Source organism: Anabrus simplex, chromosome 1, assembly GCF_040414725.1.
Source record: "Anabrus simplex isolate iqAnaSimp1 chromosome 1, ASM4041472v1, whole genome shotgun sequence".
NCBI classification, from domain to species: Eukaryota; Metazoa; Arthropoda; class Insecta; order Orthoptera; family Tettigoniidae; genus Anabrus; species Anabrus simplex.
Genome location: NC_090265.1, coordinates 1,007,931,071 through 1,007,947,326, shown reverse-complemented (window position 1 = coordinate 1,007,947,326; position 16,256 = coordinate 1,007,931,071). Strand labels below are relative to the sequence as shown.

At 42.9% G+C, this 16,256-nt stretch overlaps 1 protein-coding gene across 2 annotated transcripts in view; it reads left to right on the top strand.

The window, feature by feature from the left end:
• Positions 1-16,256, top strand: part of LOC136857891 (uncharacterized protein ZK1073.1) — a 405,857-nt gene that overhangs the window by 254,968 nt on the left and 134,633 nt on the right. The window contains exon 1 of one of the 2 annotated variants that reach the window (XM_067136932.2): positions 3,191-3,294. The exons of the other annotated variant lie outside the window; for it this stretch is intronic. Within the exon in view, the coding sequence (XP_066993033.1) occupies positions 3,274-3,294 (21 nt within the window). The 5' untranslated portion in view covers positions 3,191-3,273. Of the gene's footprint in view, positions 1-3,190; positions 3,295-16,256 lie in introns of those variants that run through there. 2 annotated transcript variants of the gene reach the window in all.

Below are 16,256 nucleotides of genomic sequence, written 5' to 3'. Positions count from 1 at the left end.
TTGTAATTGGCTTGTATTTTTCAATAAATGAATGTAATTAAAAAATAAATCATGTTTATATTTGATCCCCCTCGTAATATAACGCCTGTGGGTCGGTGTGGTAGAATATATGTACAGGATCCCCTTCTCCTCGTAAGAAACGACCCGTCGGGACTCAGAAATTGGGAGCTTGAGTTGGCAACCACGAGGTCACTAGTTGATTCTGACGTTGCTCCCATGTGCCAGAGCCCTCACTATCTTCTTTGCTAGCCATCCTCCCGTGGTCAAGCCTTGTTCTCATCTGACTCCGGCTTTATTAGGTTTGCGAGGTCTGCGGAGTGTTCCATGTCCATGCTCTTCGTGGCCCACACAAGTCTATTCTCCAATACGTTCATTCTTCGAAGATCGGACTTTAATTGGTATTAAGAAGGGATGGTTGCCTAGTTGTACTTCCTCTTAAAACAATAATTACCACCACTTTTAATAATGTTAGTACCGGGCGAGTTGGCCGTACGGTTAGAGACACGCGGCTGTGAGCTTGCATCCGGGAGATAGTGGGTTCGAATTCCACTGTCGGCAGCCCTGAAGATGGTGTTCCGTGGTTTCCCATTTTTATACCAGGCAAATGCTGGGGCTGTACCTTAATTAAGGCCACGGCCGCTTCCTTCCAACTCCTAGGCCTTTCCTATCCCATCGTCGCCATAAGACCTATCTGTGTCAATGCGACGTAAAGCCACTAGCAAAAAAAAGTTAGCAACATTATTTTTTCTTACTGGTGGGGGGATACTCAGTTTTGGACCTAATATGGCCAGAAAACCCAAAAGGGAGATTTTGATACTAGTATATAATCCATAATTTGAGGCACTTTATGATATACTTCCCGTCTTAGAAAGTCAAGAATAACGGCGGAGAGGATTCGTCATGCTGACCACACGACACCCCGTAATCTGCAGGCCTTCGGGCTGAGCAGCGATCGCTTGGTAGGCCAAGGCCCTTCAAGTGCTGTAGTGCTATGGGGTTTTGTTTGGTTTTTGTGGTACACTTTCCTTTCTTTTCGAATGCATATGCGGCCATTTTTAAAGCCCTACGAAGACATTTAAATCACACCTCACATTTCAACTCCAATTAATTCACCTTTAGTTTTTCTTAATGCCAACGGCCGTAGCCGTGTTGAAACACCGGATCCCGTGAGATTTCTGAAGTTAAGCAACATTGGGCGTGGTCAAAATTGGATGGGTTGCCACGCGCTGTTGTTGGGGGGGGGGGTTAAGGGAATGGAGGAGAGGAAAGGAACTGGCCACCCTACCGTACGTAAACTCCGGCTCAGGCACACCTCGGCGGAGGTTCGGACCTCCCTTCGAGCTGAATACACCCTTACCGTTCAGTTTTTCTTAACAGTATCTACTTCTAGAATTCAAAATATTCTAGATAAATGTTTTAACCTCATTAGCTTCTAACATTACACAGGCGTGCGCCTATATATTGTTCATAATTTGTATTTTTTTTTAAATTATTGGAAACTTTCATAAATACTTTGAGTCAACGCATGAAAAATATGAACTGTTCAGATACGATGTCACTTATTAACAAAAATATTGTTAAAATGCACGATTCTACTCAACAACAAGCATAATTTTCTTTCTTTCTTTCTTTCTTTCTTTCTTTCTTTCTTTCTTTCTTTCTTTCTTTTTTAATCCCTTTACCCTCCACGATTGCTTTATCCCTCGGACTCAGCGAGGGATCCCATCTCTACCGTCTCTAGGGCAGTGTCCTAGAGCGACAGACTTTGGGTCGGAGGTACAGCTGGGGAAACCAGTACCTCGACTAGGCGGCCTAACCTGCTATGCTGAACACGGGCCTTGTGGGGGAATGGAAAGATTGGAAGGCATAGACAAGGAAGAGGGAAGGAAGCGACCGTGGGCTTAAGTTACGTACCATCCGGGCATTTGTCTGGAGGAGAAGCGGAAAACCACGGCAAACCACTTCGAGGATGGCTGAGGAGGGAATAGAGGCCCACCCCCACCGCCCATCCTACTCAGTTGACCTCCCGAGGCTGAGTGGACTACGTTTCAGCCTTCGTACCACTTTTCAAATTTCGTGGCAGAGCCAGGAATCGAACCCGGGCCCCCGGGGGTGGCAGCTAATCACATTAACCACTACACCACAGAGGCGGACAACAAGCATAATACTAGGATTTATTATTCTATCTTTCCTAAACCTAGCAAGCAAGTTTCAAACCCGAAAACAAAAAACAAAATCGGTGCACCTGGAATATTTTGGAAACCAGACCACGTTTTTCAAAAGAAAAGCCAAAATTCCGAAACTAGTTCCTGAATTTTAACCAAATTTGAATTTTCTTAATTTATACTATAATATCAGTCTCGCCAAATTTGGTTTAAATCAGGCCAAAATTAACAAGGTAGGAATTTAACAGGGAAACCGATTTTTTGGTAGAGAGCGTCGTGGCCTTCGTTTCTTTAGGACTCTGGGATCGATTTCTGAACGGACCGGGGATTTTAGCCGCGTTTGGAAGATTTCTGTACCTCAGGGATTTCGTACTTTTGATCGTCTTAATACACCACTTCATTTATATACAGTACATCACACTACGAACCACCACAGAAACACATAATAGTGAGTACATCTCTTTACGTATGGTTGGCGTCAGGAAGGTCATTCGCCTTTAAAACTGGGATTAAGCAATATAAGTTCCTATCCTAGATAACTGGGGGTGAAATGAAAGAAAAAGTAAACTCAGGTAAGGTCCCCTCTCTTAAATCACTTTTTTTTTAAATACATTTTGAAGGGACGTCATATTGTAGAAGTTTTAAGCGTGCCGGAACACACTCAAATACTACCGACCTCAGCAAGGATCCAACCCACTATCCTAGGATCTAAAGGACAACTACTAACCGACTGTGCCACTGTACTCAGCACTATTTTTACGTGGGATCCCTTAATAATCACTCATGTCCCATACACTGAGGAGAAATCAGTTTGGAAATAGACAATAGGATGCTGATGCTGGATCATCAACTTTCCTGGAAAAGGCTACACCATTTCTCTTATTGGAAATAAGATCAGTTAATGATGCGTGAAGAGAACGTATGTCGAACATGCGTTAGAAGTTCAGTCGCGGGTTAATTCTATGCCCCTGTTGTTGTTGGGACCCGACCAATTTATTACTCCGTACTTGCATCCACGTGAGAGCGCTGCTAGTGCTGCCTGTTGGCAAAGAAGTGCTCCGCCGTCGCGCCTCCCGTCAGTCTTGTGAGCACCACGACGTGGAGGACCATGGCGGCAGAAAACTTGAAGGTAAGGAACATCTAAAACGATCGAACATTCTTTCTTCTGGTATGACACAGTTTCATATATGACCTTAAAGGAACGTGAGTGGAGATCGTGAGAAGAAAATTCATGTTCCATCCATAGTGCTGCTTCTCTTGAAACAATTTGCAGGTTTATCTTTTAAGAAATGAGTCGAATACAATTTAGGTGTTCCAAATGGCTACTTATAATTTACACCTGAATTGGAGGTTGTGATTTTTTTTAGGAGATCTCTTACACCAGAAGTATTCACATAATGTACTTAAAGAGCAATGTGCCGCATTCTCCATTCTGTTGTTTTAAAAACTCCTACCATTTTCACCGCTGTATTTAATCTTAATTTATAGTCTTCAAAATTTTGTTCTGTTCTTCGAAGTGAACACCTTCAGCAAGAAATTCTCTTCATTTTCCACTGAATAAAAAGTCCATAACCAATTCATCCTTCCAGGGTGAAAATCGTTATTCTCCAGTCCGAATATCACAATATTCATTAAAGAGTCTTGTCTTGTAGACTTGCTGTTTAGCTGTAAAATGAACAACATTTAATGTATCCCTCATACGTTTAAATACTTTAAAGAATCAGAATAAATAACAGTGCATGATTTCTTTTCTATACGTACCATTCTCGTGAATTACACCAGGTGTATCAGCTGTCTCTACCGATATTGTTGTATGCATATCGCAGTTCTATGTACGTTCTGAAAACACCTGTCATTCCGGTACGCGGAATAAATACAGTAAAATGGATATCTTTTTTATTTACGGCCTACACAAAAATACAAAGCTGTTATGCCATAATACTACTAAATAAGTTAATATAAATCACGAGAGAGCTTTCTAAATGATCTGATCTTTCTTAATCCGTTTACCCTCCAGTGTTGGTTTTCCCTAGGACTCAGCGAGGGATCCCACCTCTGCCGCCTCAAGGGCAGTGTCCTGGAGCGTGAGACATTGGGTTGGGGATACAACTGCGTAGGAGGACCAGTACCTCGCACAGATGGCCTCACCTGCTATGCTGATCAGGAGCCTTGTGGGGGGATGGGAAGATTCGAAGTTATAGACAAGGAATAGGGAAGTAAGTAGCCGTGACTTTAAGTTAGGTACCATTACGGCATTTGCCTGGAGGAGAAGTGGGAAACCACAGGAAACCACTTCGAGGATGGCTGAGGTGGGAATCGAATCTCCTCTCTACTCAGTTAACCTTCCGAGGCTGAGTGAATCCCGTGCCAGCCCTCGCATCGCTTTTCAAATTTCGTTACAGAACCTGGAATTGAACCCGGGCATCCGCGGATGGCAGCTAATCATATTTTCCACTACACCACAGAACCAAATGATGTGATATGTAAATGAAATGTATGTGAAACGCGAAGTGGAGATTGCGACTGTGTTAAAACTACCACATGCGCTGTAAACTACATGCATTGTGCCGCCGTGGAGTATAGAGAAGACCGTAAGAGCATCCGGGCGCTACGGTGCACCAGTCTAACATGTGATAGGTTCGAATACGGGGCAGGGATACTCCTTTATTTTTAAATTTAGTTTTTACCATTCTCTTAATGTACGTTAAATATCTCCGTGAAAGTGTATGTAGCCCTAAAAATGGCCAAGAAATCAAGCTGGGACGAAGACGAGATAGGTAGTAGGGGGAGGGGGGATAAGGAGAACCAAAATGCACTAACAATTGATTATTTACGTTACCGTGTTCTCGTAATGAAGGCATACCTGATTTACGCACATTTGTGTATGCCACTGAATGAATAGTCTAGTGCGCTGTAGCATAGCCGGCATTATTGATCTGCAGGTTTCGGCGATGAGTTGTCGAAATCGCTCGGGATTTTATGGCTCCTGGGTTTAAACTGTTCGTTTCAAATTCCCCCCACAGGAATAAGTATAATGATGTTAAATCCGGGGACCTGGCGGGCCAAGAGACTAGTCCTCATCTCCCTACCCATTTTCCTGGATGTGTCTCATTCGGATGGTTACAGTCAGTTAACGTCCAATGTGGTGGAGCTCCATCCTCTTGAAACCACATCATTAAACGTTATCCAAATGGTACATCCCCCAGAAGAAGTGGGAGGTCATGGCAGCATGTCCAATTGCCCTCAAGGAAATTCGGTCCAATAAAGCGATCACCCAAGATTCCACACCATATAGTCACTCCCCATTTCACTTGATATGCTGCCTGTCGCACCCAATGGGGACTCTCGGCACTCCAATAGAGCTTGTTGTGGCGGTTGACGGTACCATTATTGTGGAAACGCGATTCGCCCAAGAACAAGCTTTTTCTACAAGAATGCTGTATCATTTTCCAGATTTAACAAACAGCCACTGACAGAAATTCATTATAGCTTCGAAACCCTACTCGTGGAGCCTTTGGTGTAGCTGTAGATGGTAATTTTGTGCATGCAGTATTCGTAGTACGGAAGCCTGGCTGATGTTCAGATGACGTTCAATTGCCTATGCACTCGTGTGAGGGTTATTGCGAGTTGTGTTCAGAAAAGCCTCCTCATTTTCACCAGACGCAACGGTATCGTCTCGAGTACCCCTGTTGTTCTTATACGTCTTTCAACATTGCGGAATTCTTTGGAGACGGATGTCGCCTGATATAGACTTAGTGTCTACAACGAATTCTCTCGAGCTTCCCCATTGATAAGAAGCATGTTAGCGTATTCGCCATGGCAAATGACTAAAGCGACTTCTTTCCGACCGTATCGCAGTGCATTGTGCGCAGAGCATAAAAACAGTAATCGCGGGGTTTAACTGCTTGTGTGTGTTACAAAGTGGCCTGAGTTCAAGCACTGAAGCTTCATTGTGATGAAAAAAATGTTTCTACGATGTAGGGTTCGAGCTATCAATACTTCGTCCCGTTAATGTGTAGGCTAGCGTTTGACCACATGCGTTACGCACCAGCCGTGAGTTAGACTTATGTTATGAATCCGTTAGAGTACGTTACCTCTCCAATTCGTAAATTCGTACGCTCCCCACGTGACTGCATCGTAGTTTTAAGCTCAATTTCGCGTTTTGATATCTTAACATAGTTACAAGGTAGGCTGACGTGCGATAAGTGATTGAAAGGATGCCATATTTAACTAACGGTCTAGTCACACGGCGGAAACGATAATAGTGTTCAGAATCATTTTCTTACAGTGCATTAGTACCATAAACGTTGCTAGCAGGGCAAGATCGGTCGCACAGACCATCTCACACGTTTGTTGGGCTGCAGAATAAAATACTGGTAGGGGTAGTTGATTTAGCCGGTATAGCGAGATGACTACGAAATTGAAAACTGTGCTGTTAAGTCTCTGAATTGCTTGTGCTATTCTAGTTCCCCAAAACTTATTCTTTTTCGTTTTCTCTCCTAATTGTTTAACGTAGCAGTAAGATACGCAGGATTTCGGTGACACTGGGATAAGGAAGGTTTAGGATGCTGGCATTAACTGAAGTACAGTCCCTGTATTTACCTTATATGAAAACAAGAAGCCTTGGGAAACCATATTCAGAGCTGCCGACGATGAGATGAAAACTTCTTCATCTCCGGAATACAGCCAAACGACTCGAAAGCTGGCAACCACCTCTCTTGGTAATGATCGTTCTTTTCCCTTGCCTTTTCTTTAAATAAATCAACGAACGAGTTGGCCGTGCGGTTAGGGGCACACATCCGTGCGATTGCATTCGGGAGATAGTGGCTTCGAGCCCCAGTGCCGGCAAACCTGAAGTTGGTTTTCCGTGGCTTTACCTTAATTAAGGTCACAGCCGCTTCCTTCCCACTCCTAGCCTTTTCGTACCCTATCGTCACCATAAGACGTATCCGTGTCGGTGTAACGAAAGCCAACTGTATATAAATAAATCATCCATTTTATGTTACTTGGTTATTCATGATTTAATAATTCAAACATTGGTGGATGAAACATTGATATCCTTTATTTGTTAGCAAAAAAAGTCTACCAGTTCTGATCTGAATATCGAGTTATAGAAGAACAACTTAAGGAATACATGTTAATTTGAAGAGTGAATCGTCTCGTAGGCCTACTTGTAAATGAGATACATTAATTTTCATTTATCACATAGTAAAGTTATTCTGATATTCAACAGTTCAATCGTCATCTACAACTTCCTCTCTTATTTAACCAGCGATCCACTACGACTTTGACACAGGAGCAGTTTTGAATTTAATGCGATAGTCTTTGCAAGATTTCCCTGTAGACGATATTTGTTTTTCTCCTGATATATGTACAATATGTAGCTAAGTGAGACGTATTTCTAAGGCTCTTCCGAACATCTCCCTATTAGCTCGTTCCCTTCTCCCAATCCAATATTTAAACCACACTTTCGCCTTCATTAAAATGACGATATCTCCTAAAACGTGCATTAAAATTTATGCTGTAAAGATTAGTGAGGTGAGTGAAATATTTACTTTGATAAGTATTATGTAATTACCGAGCGGAGTAACTGGCTATGGAACCAAGCTCTGCATTTGGGAGCCGCGTGGGTTCGAACCCCACCGTCCGCTGCCCTGAGAATGATTTTCTGTGATTTCCCATTTGCACTTCTAGGCGAATGCCAGGGCAGTTCCTATCCGTAGGCCATAGCCTATTCCTTCCACCCCCTTACCCAGTTTCATTCACCACTTGTCATTACATCTGTATACTCCTCAACTGATGTTGGTGACAGGAAGGGCATCCGGCCGTAAAACCATGTCACATACATTCGTCTCACCTCATCCTCGACCCCGTATCAAGAAACGAGACTAAGGAGTAGACAAAAATTATTTAATCTCAAAATATGATTTTTTAACTGTTAATTCTTTTTACTGCAAGCTATAACGGAACACTCCTTATTGAGGGCTACATTTTACAGACTGCAGCATACCTTTAGTATATTTTTTGCGCTCTAAAATTTTTCCGCACATACTTGGGATCTAACGTTGACGGTTTAAAGAACATGAACAAAGAAAGCGCTTGGATTGCCGCTTTTTCTTTCATTTCCTTCACTGAAACCGCAATTGCTCGGCTTCCTTACGTCATAGATGAATGTTTCATACATCCAAACCTATGCAGTGCTGAAAACCGCATCAAAATCCGTGCTTCAGATTAGCCCGCACAAACATACACCTACTAGGGAATTTATTTTATAGTATGTACAGGCTTGAAATGAAAATGAAAACCTACAACCTGTTTTCCAGTCTTTAACCGGGTCAAGGATGTAATGAATGAACCATATATATAAGCTGTTAGTACAATGAGGTCACCACTCCCAAGGTGATTTATTAATGACTGATAGATGTTATGAAATGCGATTGCAATTGGTTTTACGTCGCACCGACACAGATAGGTCTTATGGCAACGATGGGATAGGAAAGGGCTAGGAGTTGGAAGAAAGCGGCCGTGGCCTTAATTAAGGTACAGCCCCAGCATTTTCCTGGTGAGAAAATGAAAAATCACGGAAAACCATCTTCAGGGCTGTCGATAATGGGGCTCGAACCCACTATCTCCCGGATGCAAGCTCACAGCTGCGCGCTCCTAACCACACGGCCAACTCGCCCGGTGTTATGAAATGAGAATGGAGAGTGTTGCTGGAATGAAAGATGACAGGGAAAACCGGAGTACCGGAGAAAAACCTGTCCCGCCTCCGCTTTGTCGAGCACAAATCTCACATGGAGTGACCGAGATTTGAACCACGGTATCCAGCGGTGAGAGGCCGACGCGCTGCCGTCTGAGCCACGGAGGCTAGGCTTGTAATACTAGGAATTAATGTTACTATAATTCTCAACCACAAGTGACTGGATACAACGATACCTACACAATACAGCCCATAATTTAGATACATTTACCAGATAATGTGAATTCCCTTCATTACTTAATGGTTAAAGCAAAGAACCATCACAGACGACAGAGTCTTAAACCTTTATAGGAAATACAAAATGCCTTCTGATATTTAAGCTGTTGAATTATTATTTCATTGTCTGACTCGTTGGCTAAATGGTCAGCGTACTGGCCTTCGGTTCAGAGGATCCCGGGTTCGATTCCCGGCCCGGTCGGGGATTTTAACCTTAATTGGTTAATTCCAATGGCTTGAGGACTGTGTGTGTGTTGCGTATTCAACATTAGAAATCATCCTACGTAGGGCCCTCATCTTCACAGACATGCAGGTCGCCTAATAGGCCGTCTACTAGAAAAAGACCTGGACTAGGCCTCTTCCGAAGCCATCCACCATTATTATATCCAATCAGCGAATTAGAATAAAGTCAGACGTCATCATACAGACTGAGCTTCGCATTGAACACAACAAACCGGATCTGATGATACATGACCTTGTAAAGAATGAAATCCTATTAATTGAAGTTGGAATCACAAACAAAAATATCCTGAAACAGATTGAAACCACTAAAGGAAGAAAGTACGAGATGCTAGCCAACGAACTCTCACTTATGTACAATGGGGCCAAGGTGACTATGGTCCCTGTGGTAATAACATGGGACGGGCTAGTTACCAACTTGTTCAAGAAGCACATGGACAAATTGGAAGTGAGCAAACAGCTACAGGCCTACCTACAGACCATTGTACTAAAAAGAACATGTGAGAGTGTGCTAATCGACTTCAGACGAGGCAACTTGGATAACGAGTTGTGGACGGAGGACTTGCAAACAATGATGGACCAGATGGAGGCGGTCCTGGTACCGTAAATGGTGTGCAAGAAGTGTGTATACAAATGCGTAGAATCATTGGATGTAACATGGACTTAAAAACTAATTGAATAAATTTATTATTATTATTATTATTATTATTATTATTATTATTATTATTATTATTATTATTATTATTATTATTATTATTATTATTTCATTGTATAATTTTTCCAGTGTACTATTTCTTTCTATGATATGAAATACTTCAGAAAATCAATATTGAATTTTGGTCATCTTAAAATTATCGGTGAATGTACCGAGGAAATATATTTGTTCCAGGCCTACGTAAGCTTTTTCTGAGAATCGAAGGTTTCGAAAAGAATTGTTATTGATTTCACTAACTACTTTTCCTTTTTTCAGGGCCACCGAGATACCAGAATTTTGTCCCGTAAGAGTTCTTTATCATTCCAATAAATCTCCTGTCACGAGGCTGATGTATTTGCTTATGGTTTAATGTATCACTAACACATTGAAGGTTTTGGCGACGCAAGGATGGAGCAACAGCCCCGGCACTTGCCTGATGTGAAAATGGGAAACGACGGAAAACCATCTTTAGGGCTGCCGAAGGTGGGATTTGAAACCACCATTTCCCTAATATAAGTTCACAGCTACGCGATGCTAAGCACTTCGCTCGGTGGATGATGTATCCGAGTAGATTCAAATATCACTGGAATTGACTGGAAACTAATCCTTCTACTTCGGCTCTAGCCTCTGAGCCACTCAGCCTGTCAAAAAATTGAAAAAATGACATTTAGTTGTTATAATGTCGGATGAAGGAAAATAATATTCTGTCCGATATGGTCAGCGTTGAGACTTTCGGTTCAGAGGGTCCCGGGTTCGATTCCCGGCTAGGTCGGGGATATTAACCGCCTCTGATTAATTCTTCTGGCCCGGGGACTGGGTGTTTGTGTTTGTCCCAACACATTCCTCTTCATATTCACACAACTCACTGTACTACCAACCACCACAGAAACACACAATTGTGATTACATCTCTCCACATAGGGTTGACGTCAGGATGGCCATCCGGCCGTAAAACAGGGCGAAATCCACATGTGCGCTACAATTCGCACCCGCGATCCCACAGGTGTGGAAAAGGCGGTAGAAAAAGAAGAAGGAAAATAATATTCTCTATCTTAGCAATCCTTCTATTGTGCTCTAGTGTAAGTTGCGCCAAAGCATATCTAATGTTTTTGTTTTTACATCCCACCAACAACTTTTGACGGTTTTCGTAGACGCCGAGATGCTGGAATTTTGCTCGCATGAGTTCTTTTACGTGCCAGTAAATCTACCGACACGAGACTGACGTATTAGAAAACTTTCAAATACCACCGGACTGAGACAGGATCGAACCTGTCAAGTTGGGGTCAAAAAGCCAGCGTTTCAACCGTCTGGGCCACTCAGCCCAGCACTGAAAACTTAACGAACAGGACATATCGTCATGTTGCATTAAAGAGTACTTGTTTCTAAACTACAGTTACAGCATATCTTCCCAAAAAGAACATTCTTCAACTAATCGTAGGAATTTCTGGGGCAACTGGAACCAGCAGGCTACTTTTGAGTTTTGCTTGGATGCTCTTCCTGGCGCCATATGACTTTTCAGATGAAAATTGCAACCCTAGAACCACTGGGAATTGAACAACAGCCGTAAGATTGTAAAACTGGGAGCTATCCCACTGAACTAATAACGCATTCTACAATTATTGTATAATCTTCCCCCAATACGATAACTTTTATTCCAGGACTGTCTTACCTCTTAAATACTTCCCTGGTCATGTACAAGCTTGTACAATTAATCAGATTTTGAACAGTGCCATTAATCAGGTTTAACTCTGATGACAAGATGACAAATGAAAAAAATACTACTTCTCTCTAGTTCCCAACATGCCTATTCTGAAGAATGAGAATTAGTTTCTCTTTCTTCCCACCGGGCGAGTTGGCCGTGCGGTTAGGAACGCGCAGCTGTGAGCTTGCATCCGGGAGATAGTGAGTTGGAATCCCACTGACGGCAGCCCTCAAGATGGTTTTCCGTGGTTTCCCATTTTCACACCAGGCAAATGCCGGGGCTGTACCTTGATTAAGACCACGGCCGTATCCTTCCCACTCTTAGGCCTTTCCTATCCCTTCGTCGTCATAAGACCTATCTGTGCCGGTGCGACGTAAAGCAAATTCTAAATTCTTTCTTCCTAATCTCGGTTTGTAAGGTGACATCATAAAATGATGTTATGGCAACCCGCTCGACACACACATTCCGTGGAGTAAAATCCGGATTACTTTACTCACTTGGAAAATCATGAAATGTTTCCGTACCGAACTCGATAGCTGCAGTCGCTTAAGTGCGGCCAGTATCCAGTATTCGGGAGATAGTAGGTTCGAACCCCACTGTCGGCAGCCCTGAAAATGTTTTTCCGTTGTTTCCCATTTTCACACCAGGCAAATGCTGGGGCTGTACCTTAATTAAGGCCACGGCCGCTTCCTTCCCACTCCTAGCCCTTTCCTATCCCATCGTCGCCATAAGACCTATCTGTGTCGGTGCGACGTAAAGCAACTAGCAAAAAAAAAAAAAAATCCGTTGCACTGGTAATTCGATGTAGTTAGCGCTACACAGGTCATGAGGAACATTCAGCTGAAGATGGCTTGATTTAAACGGTTAAGAGCAGCCAACAGGTCGCAGATGCTGTTGGCATCATCTTGTTTGTTTCGCAAGTTTATTTTGGTACCCGATACAAAGAACCCACCTGGCATGCACCTGTCATGCCACTGTCATGCACGTCATGCACACAGGGGTGTCAAGGTCCTAGACACGCCCACTCTGTCACGTACCACATGCTCGCTCCGTCCTGGAGCTGTCAACATCTATCAAGACGAAACACTGTCCCTCTCACTCAGAGTGGCATGATGTAGAGTAGTTTCTTCTTCTGATTGGGCTGGATTCCTTTCCCGTCTCTACCACGAATATAAGACAGAAGTCAGATCTTAACGATACGTTCATTCATCTTCCGTTGGACTGCATGGCTAACTTGTTAGCATGCTGGCCTTTGATTCGGGCTTCCGGGTTCGATTCCCGACTAGCATGAGGATGTTTCAAAGCAAGCATAGGGTGGCTAGATAAATAAAAGTTTCCTCCTGGTATTAAACAGCTGAACATAACTGGTGGAAACTTATTGTAGTGATTGTTTTCCCATTTTAATCCAGTATCTGTATATTCCTATATCCGACGTGGGCTCGGTCGTGACACCTGACCCGTTTGCCGGAGATTCTACCCCCAATTTAAGGCTCGATATTGTATTTTAATCCCTGTGGGTCAAGAGAATCACACTTTTCTGCATACCTTTGGTCACACGAGGGGACAGCCTATCACGGTACACCTTACAATCCGCAAAAGTGACAAATAATTAAGCAATGAATAATCATACTTTGTATAGGTTTAGGATAATTTTCAAATTTTCGGACATTTTACTCTGAAAGGATGACGCCTGAGAATTTGTTTATTCGTCCGTAAATGAAACACTAAACAGTAAGAAAGGAATACATATACCGTTAAAACATGTTTACATATCTATACTGTGTAGAGATGAGAAGAATGCAAGAATGAGGAATGTGGCCTGCAAGCACGAACTTTCTGTTCTGCGCAAACAGATCGGCTCTTATCTGCTCGTATCTGCTACACGAAAACATTGACTGACACTTTGCAATTTGCTGGATTACAACTGACAAGAGCGAAGAGCTGCCAGTAGAAGACAATATAAAGTCGCCTGAATAGTAGCGGAGTTGCTATGGTAACCATTGCGTCACTGGCTCTGCTAGTGAAAACCTCTTCGTCCCGTGCCTCACCGGGCATGTGCATTCTTTTGATCTCCCAACAGTACCTAGCCTATCCAGTGATTAACAGCCTAATTACCCTGCCATTCGCATTGAATAATTCCTTCTCAGGTGGACACAGATCAGTAGATTTACTGAATCCTGCCTGTTGCTACAGTCTCACTGTTCGTCACCAGTGTAACCACATTTTTCAGGTTTACTGTGCATTGTGTTACTCCAGTTTCCATTCGGTTGAGATTCTTCCACGTTCCGTTGCTAACCATGGTCCTCCAGGTGTTACTTTCCTCCATACTTCAGTCCGACCAACTTCGGCTGAAGAAAGAATGGGTTCTGTTGTTAGGAGCTTCTCGATTTCAATCTTAATCAAAAAGGTGTAAACAATACATTGGATGCCTTGGATCTTCCTTTTGATTTTGATTTTCAGTTTCTGTTGCTACTTGCCTTCTTGTACATTATTTGATAGCACTATACCCTTGAGAAGAAAGATCTTATTTTCTAGCACAGGTCGTAAACGATGTGGCCTGAGAAGATATGTCCCTGCCTTGCAGTTTACTCCAGTCACATTTTCCTTGCAGTAGGGTACCACTGATCACATGACGAGACGTCGCTGCTGCGAATCTCATGTCAAGGAATCGACTCCAGAGCTACTGCGATCTGATTAATATGGTTGAGAAGCGATTTCGACACATAACCAGCTCTTAAGAGTGATGGCGGTGTTTCATTTTTCCGTCTGTCCATGCTGTCACTGTATGCGATTGCAATGAAACCATACGCGTTCTGAGGAGCTTTAAATGCCAACACGTGTAATAATTTCATCATGCGAAACGTTTATAGTAGTGGTAGTAGTAGTTGTTGTTGTTTTACCGGGCGAGTTGGCCGTGCGGTTAAAGGCGCGCGGATATGAGCTTGCATCCCGGAGGTAGTGGGTTCGAATCCCACTGTCGGCAGCCCTGAAGATGATTTTCGGTGGTTTCCCATTTTTACACCTGGCAAATGCCTGGGCTGTACCGTAATTAAGGCCACGGCCACTTTCTTCCAACTCCTAGGCCTTTCCTATCCCATCGTCGCCATAAGACCTATCTGTGTCGGTGCGACGTAAAGCCACTAACAAAAAAGATGTTGTTGTTGTTATTGTGGTTGTTGTCGTATGTCTGCCTCTTACCTGGTGGTCCTGATTTCTATTCTTGACCCGTCCGAAGTTTAACCGAACACCTGGCTCTCACGAGAAGCTAAGGAGCTGGTCAAGAATTTCATGCTATACGACTGAGGAAGTCATCATACTGACCAAATGATACTGCAATATCTACAGGGTAGTTGTATGGGCAGTAGCCGAGTTGGCAGGCAACGCCCTTAATAGGCTATGTGTGTTACAATTTTACTCTGTGAGTGTTACTTTGAAGAACAGTCCAAACAGGAAACAAGAATGCAGGAAAATGTTTGAGGAAGGGGAAGAAATATCTATAGGAGGAACCTGAGTTAGGTCTTATGTGGAGTAAGCGATTCAGCAGTGGTATATCAAACGCCACGACGGAGCAGTGAAAAACAGATTGCAAACATGTGTACGGAGATTCGGTTTGGCTCTTCGCCACAAGCTTCGCAGGTCACCACCGACATGTGGTAAAGTAAAAAGTTAACTACCCGGAAGTAGTTCCCAAGTAGAAAACGCTGATTCTGAATGCTACGGTTGCTTTTATGTATCCTGGAATATTTATTTGGAATTCTCTACTCGGAGACGATATACATCACTTCCCTTTTCCTGTCAACATGGTACATGGGATTATTGAATCAAGGTTCAAGTCCTGGCATCGACGATGAACATCTTAATTAATGTTTTATCCAGGTTTTTTCAAGACCAATGGTCTTATAGTGCTTCATTTCAAATACTCGAGTATTTATCCACAAACCGACAGCAGAACAAATTAATATTCCAATTACTCATACCGCATAAGAGCACAGGTTATCAATCCGTTTCTTTTCCCACAAGTACTCAGGGGTGAAAATGAGAAATATCCCGAGTCACCAATACAGAAATATCGCGACTGAAGCCTGTATCTCTTTTATAATAGAATAAAATTCTATTTTCAACAATCAGGCATAATAATTTTAAGTTAATGATACACCTTGCTCACAGGATAACGATGGAAGTTTTACCTGTGGGTAGTACGAAAAATATTTGTCTATGAATAGGAATATAATATAGAGGATGCTTCAAAATATGGGGTACGGAGCAAGTGGCTGTGCGATTTGTATCACGCAGCTATCAGCCTATATTCGTGAGATAGTAGGTTCGAACTCCACTGTCGGCAGCCCTGAAGATGGTTTTCCGTGGTTTTCCATTTTCACGCCAGGAAAATGCTGGGGATGTAACTTAATTAAGGCCACGGTCGCTTCCTTCCCACTCCTAGCCGTTTTCTATCTCATTGTCGCCATGAGACTTATCTGTG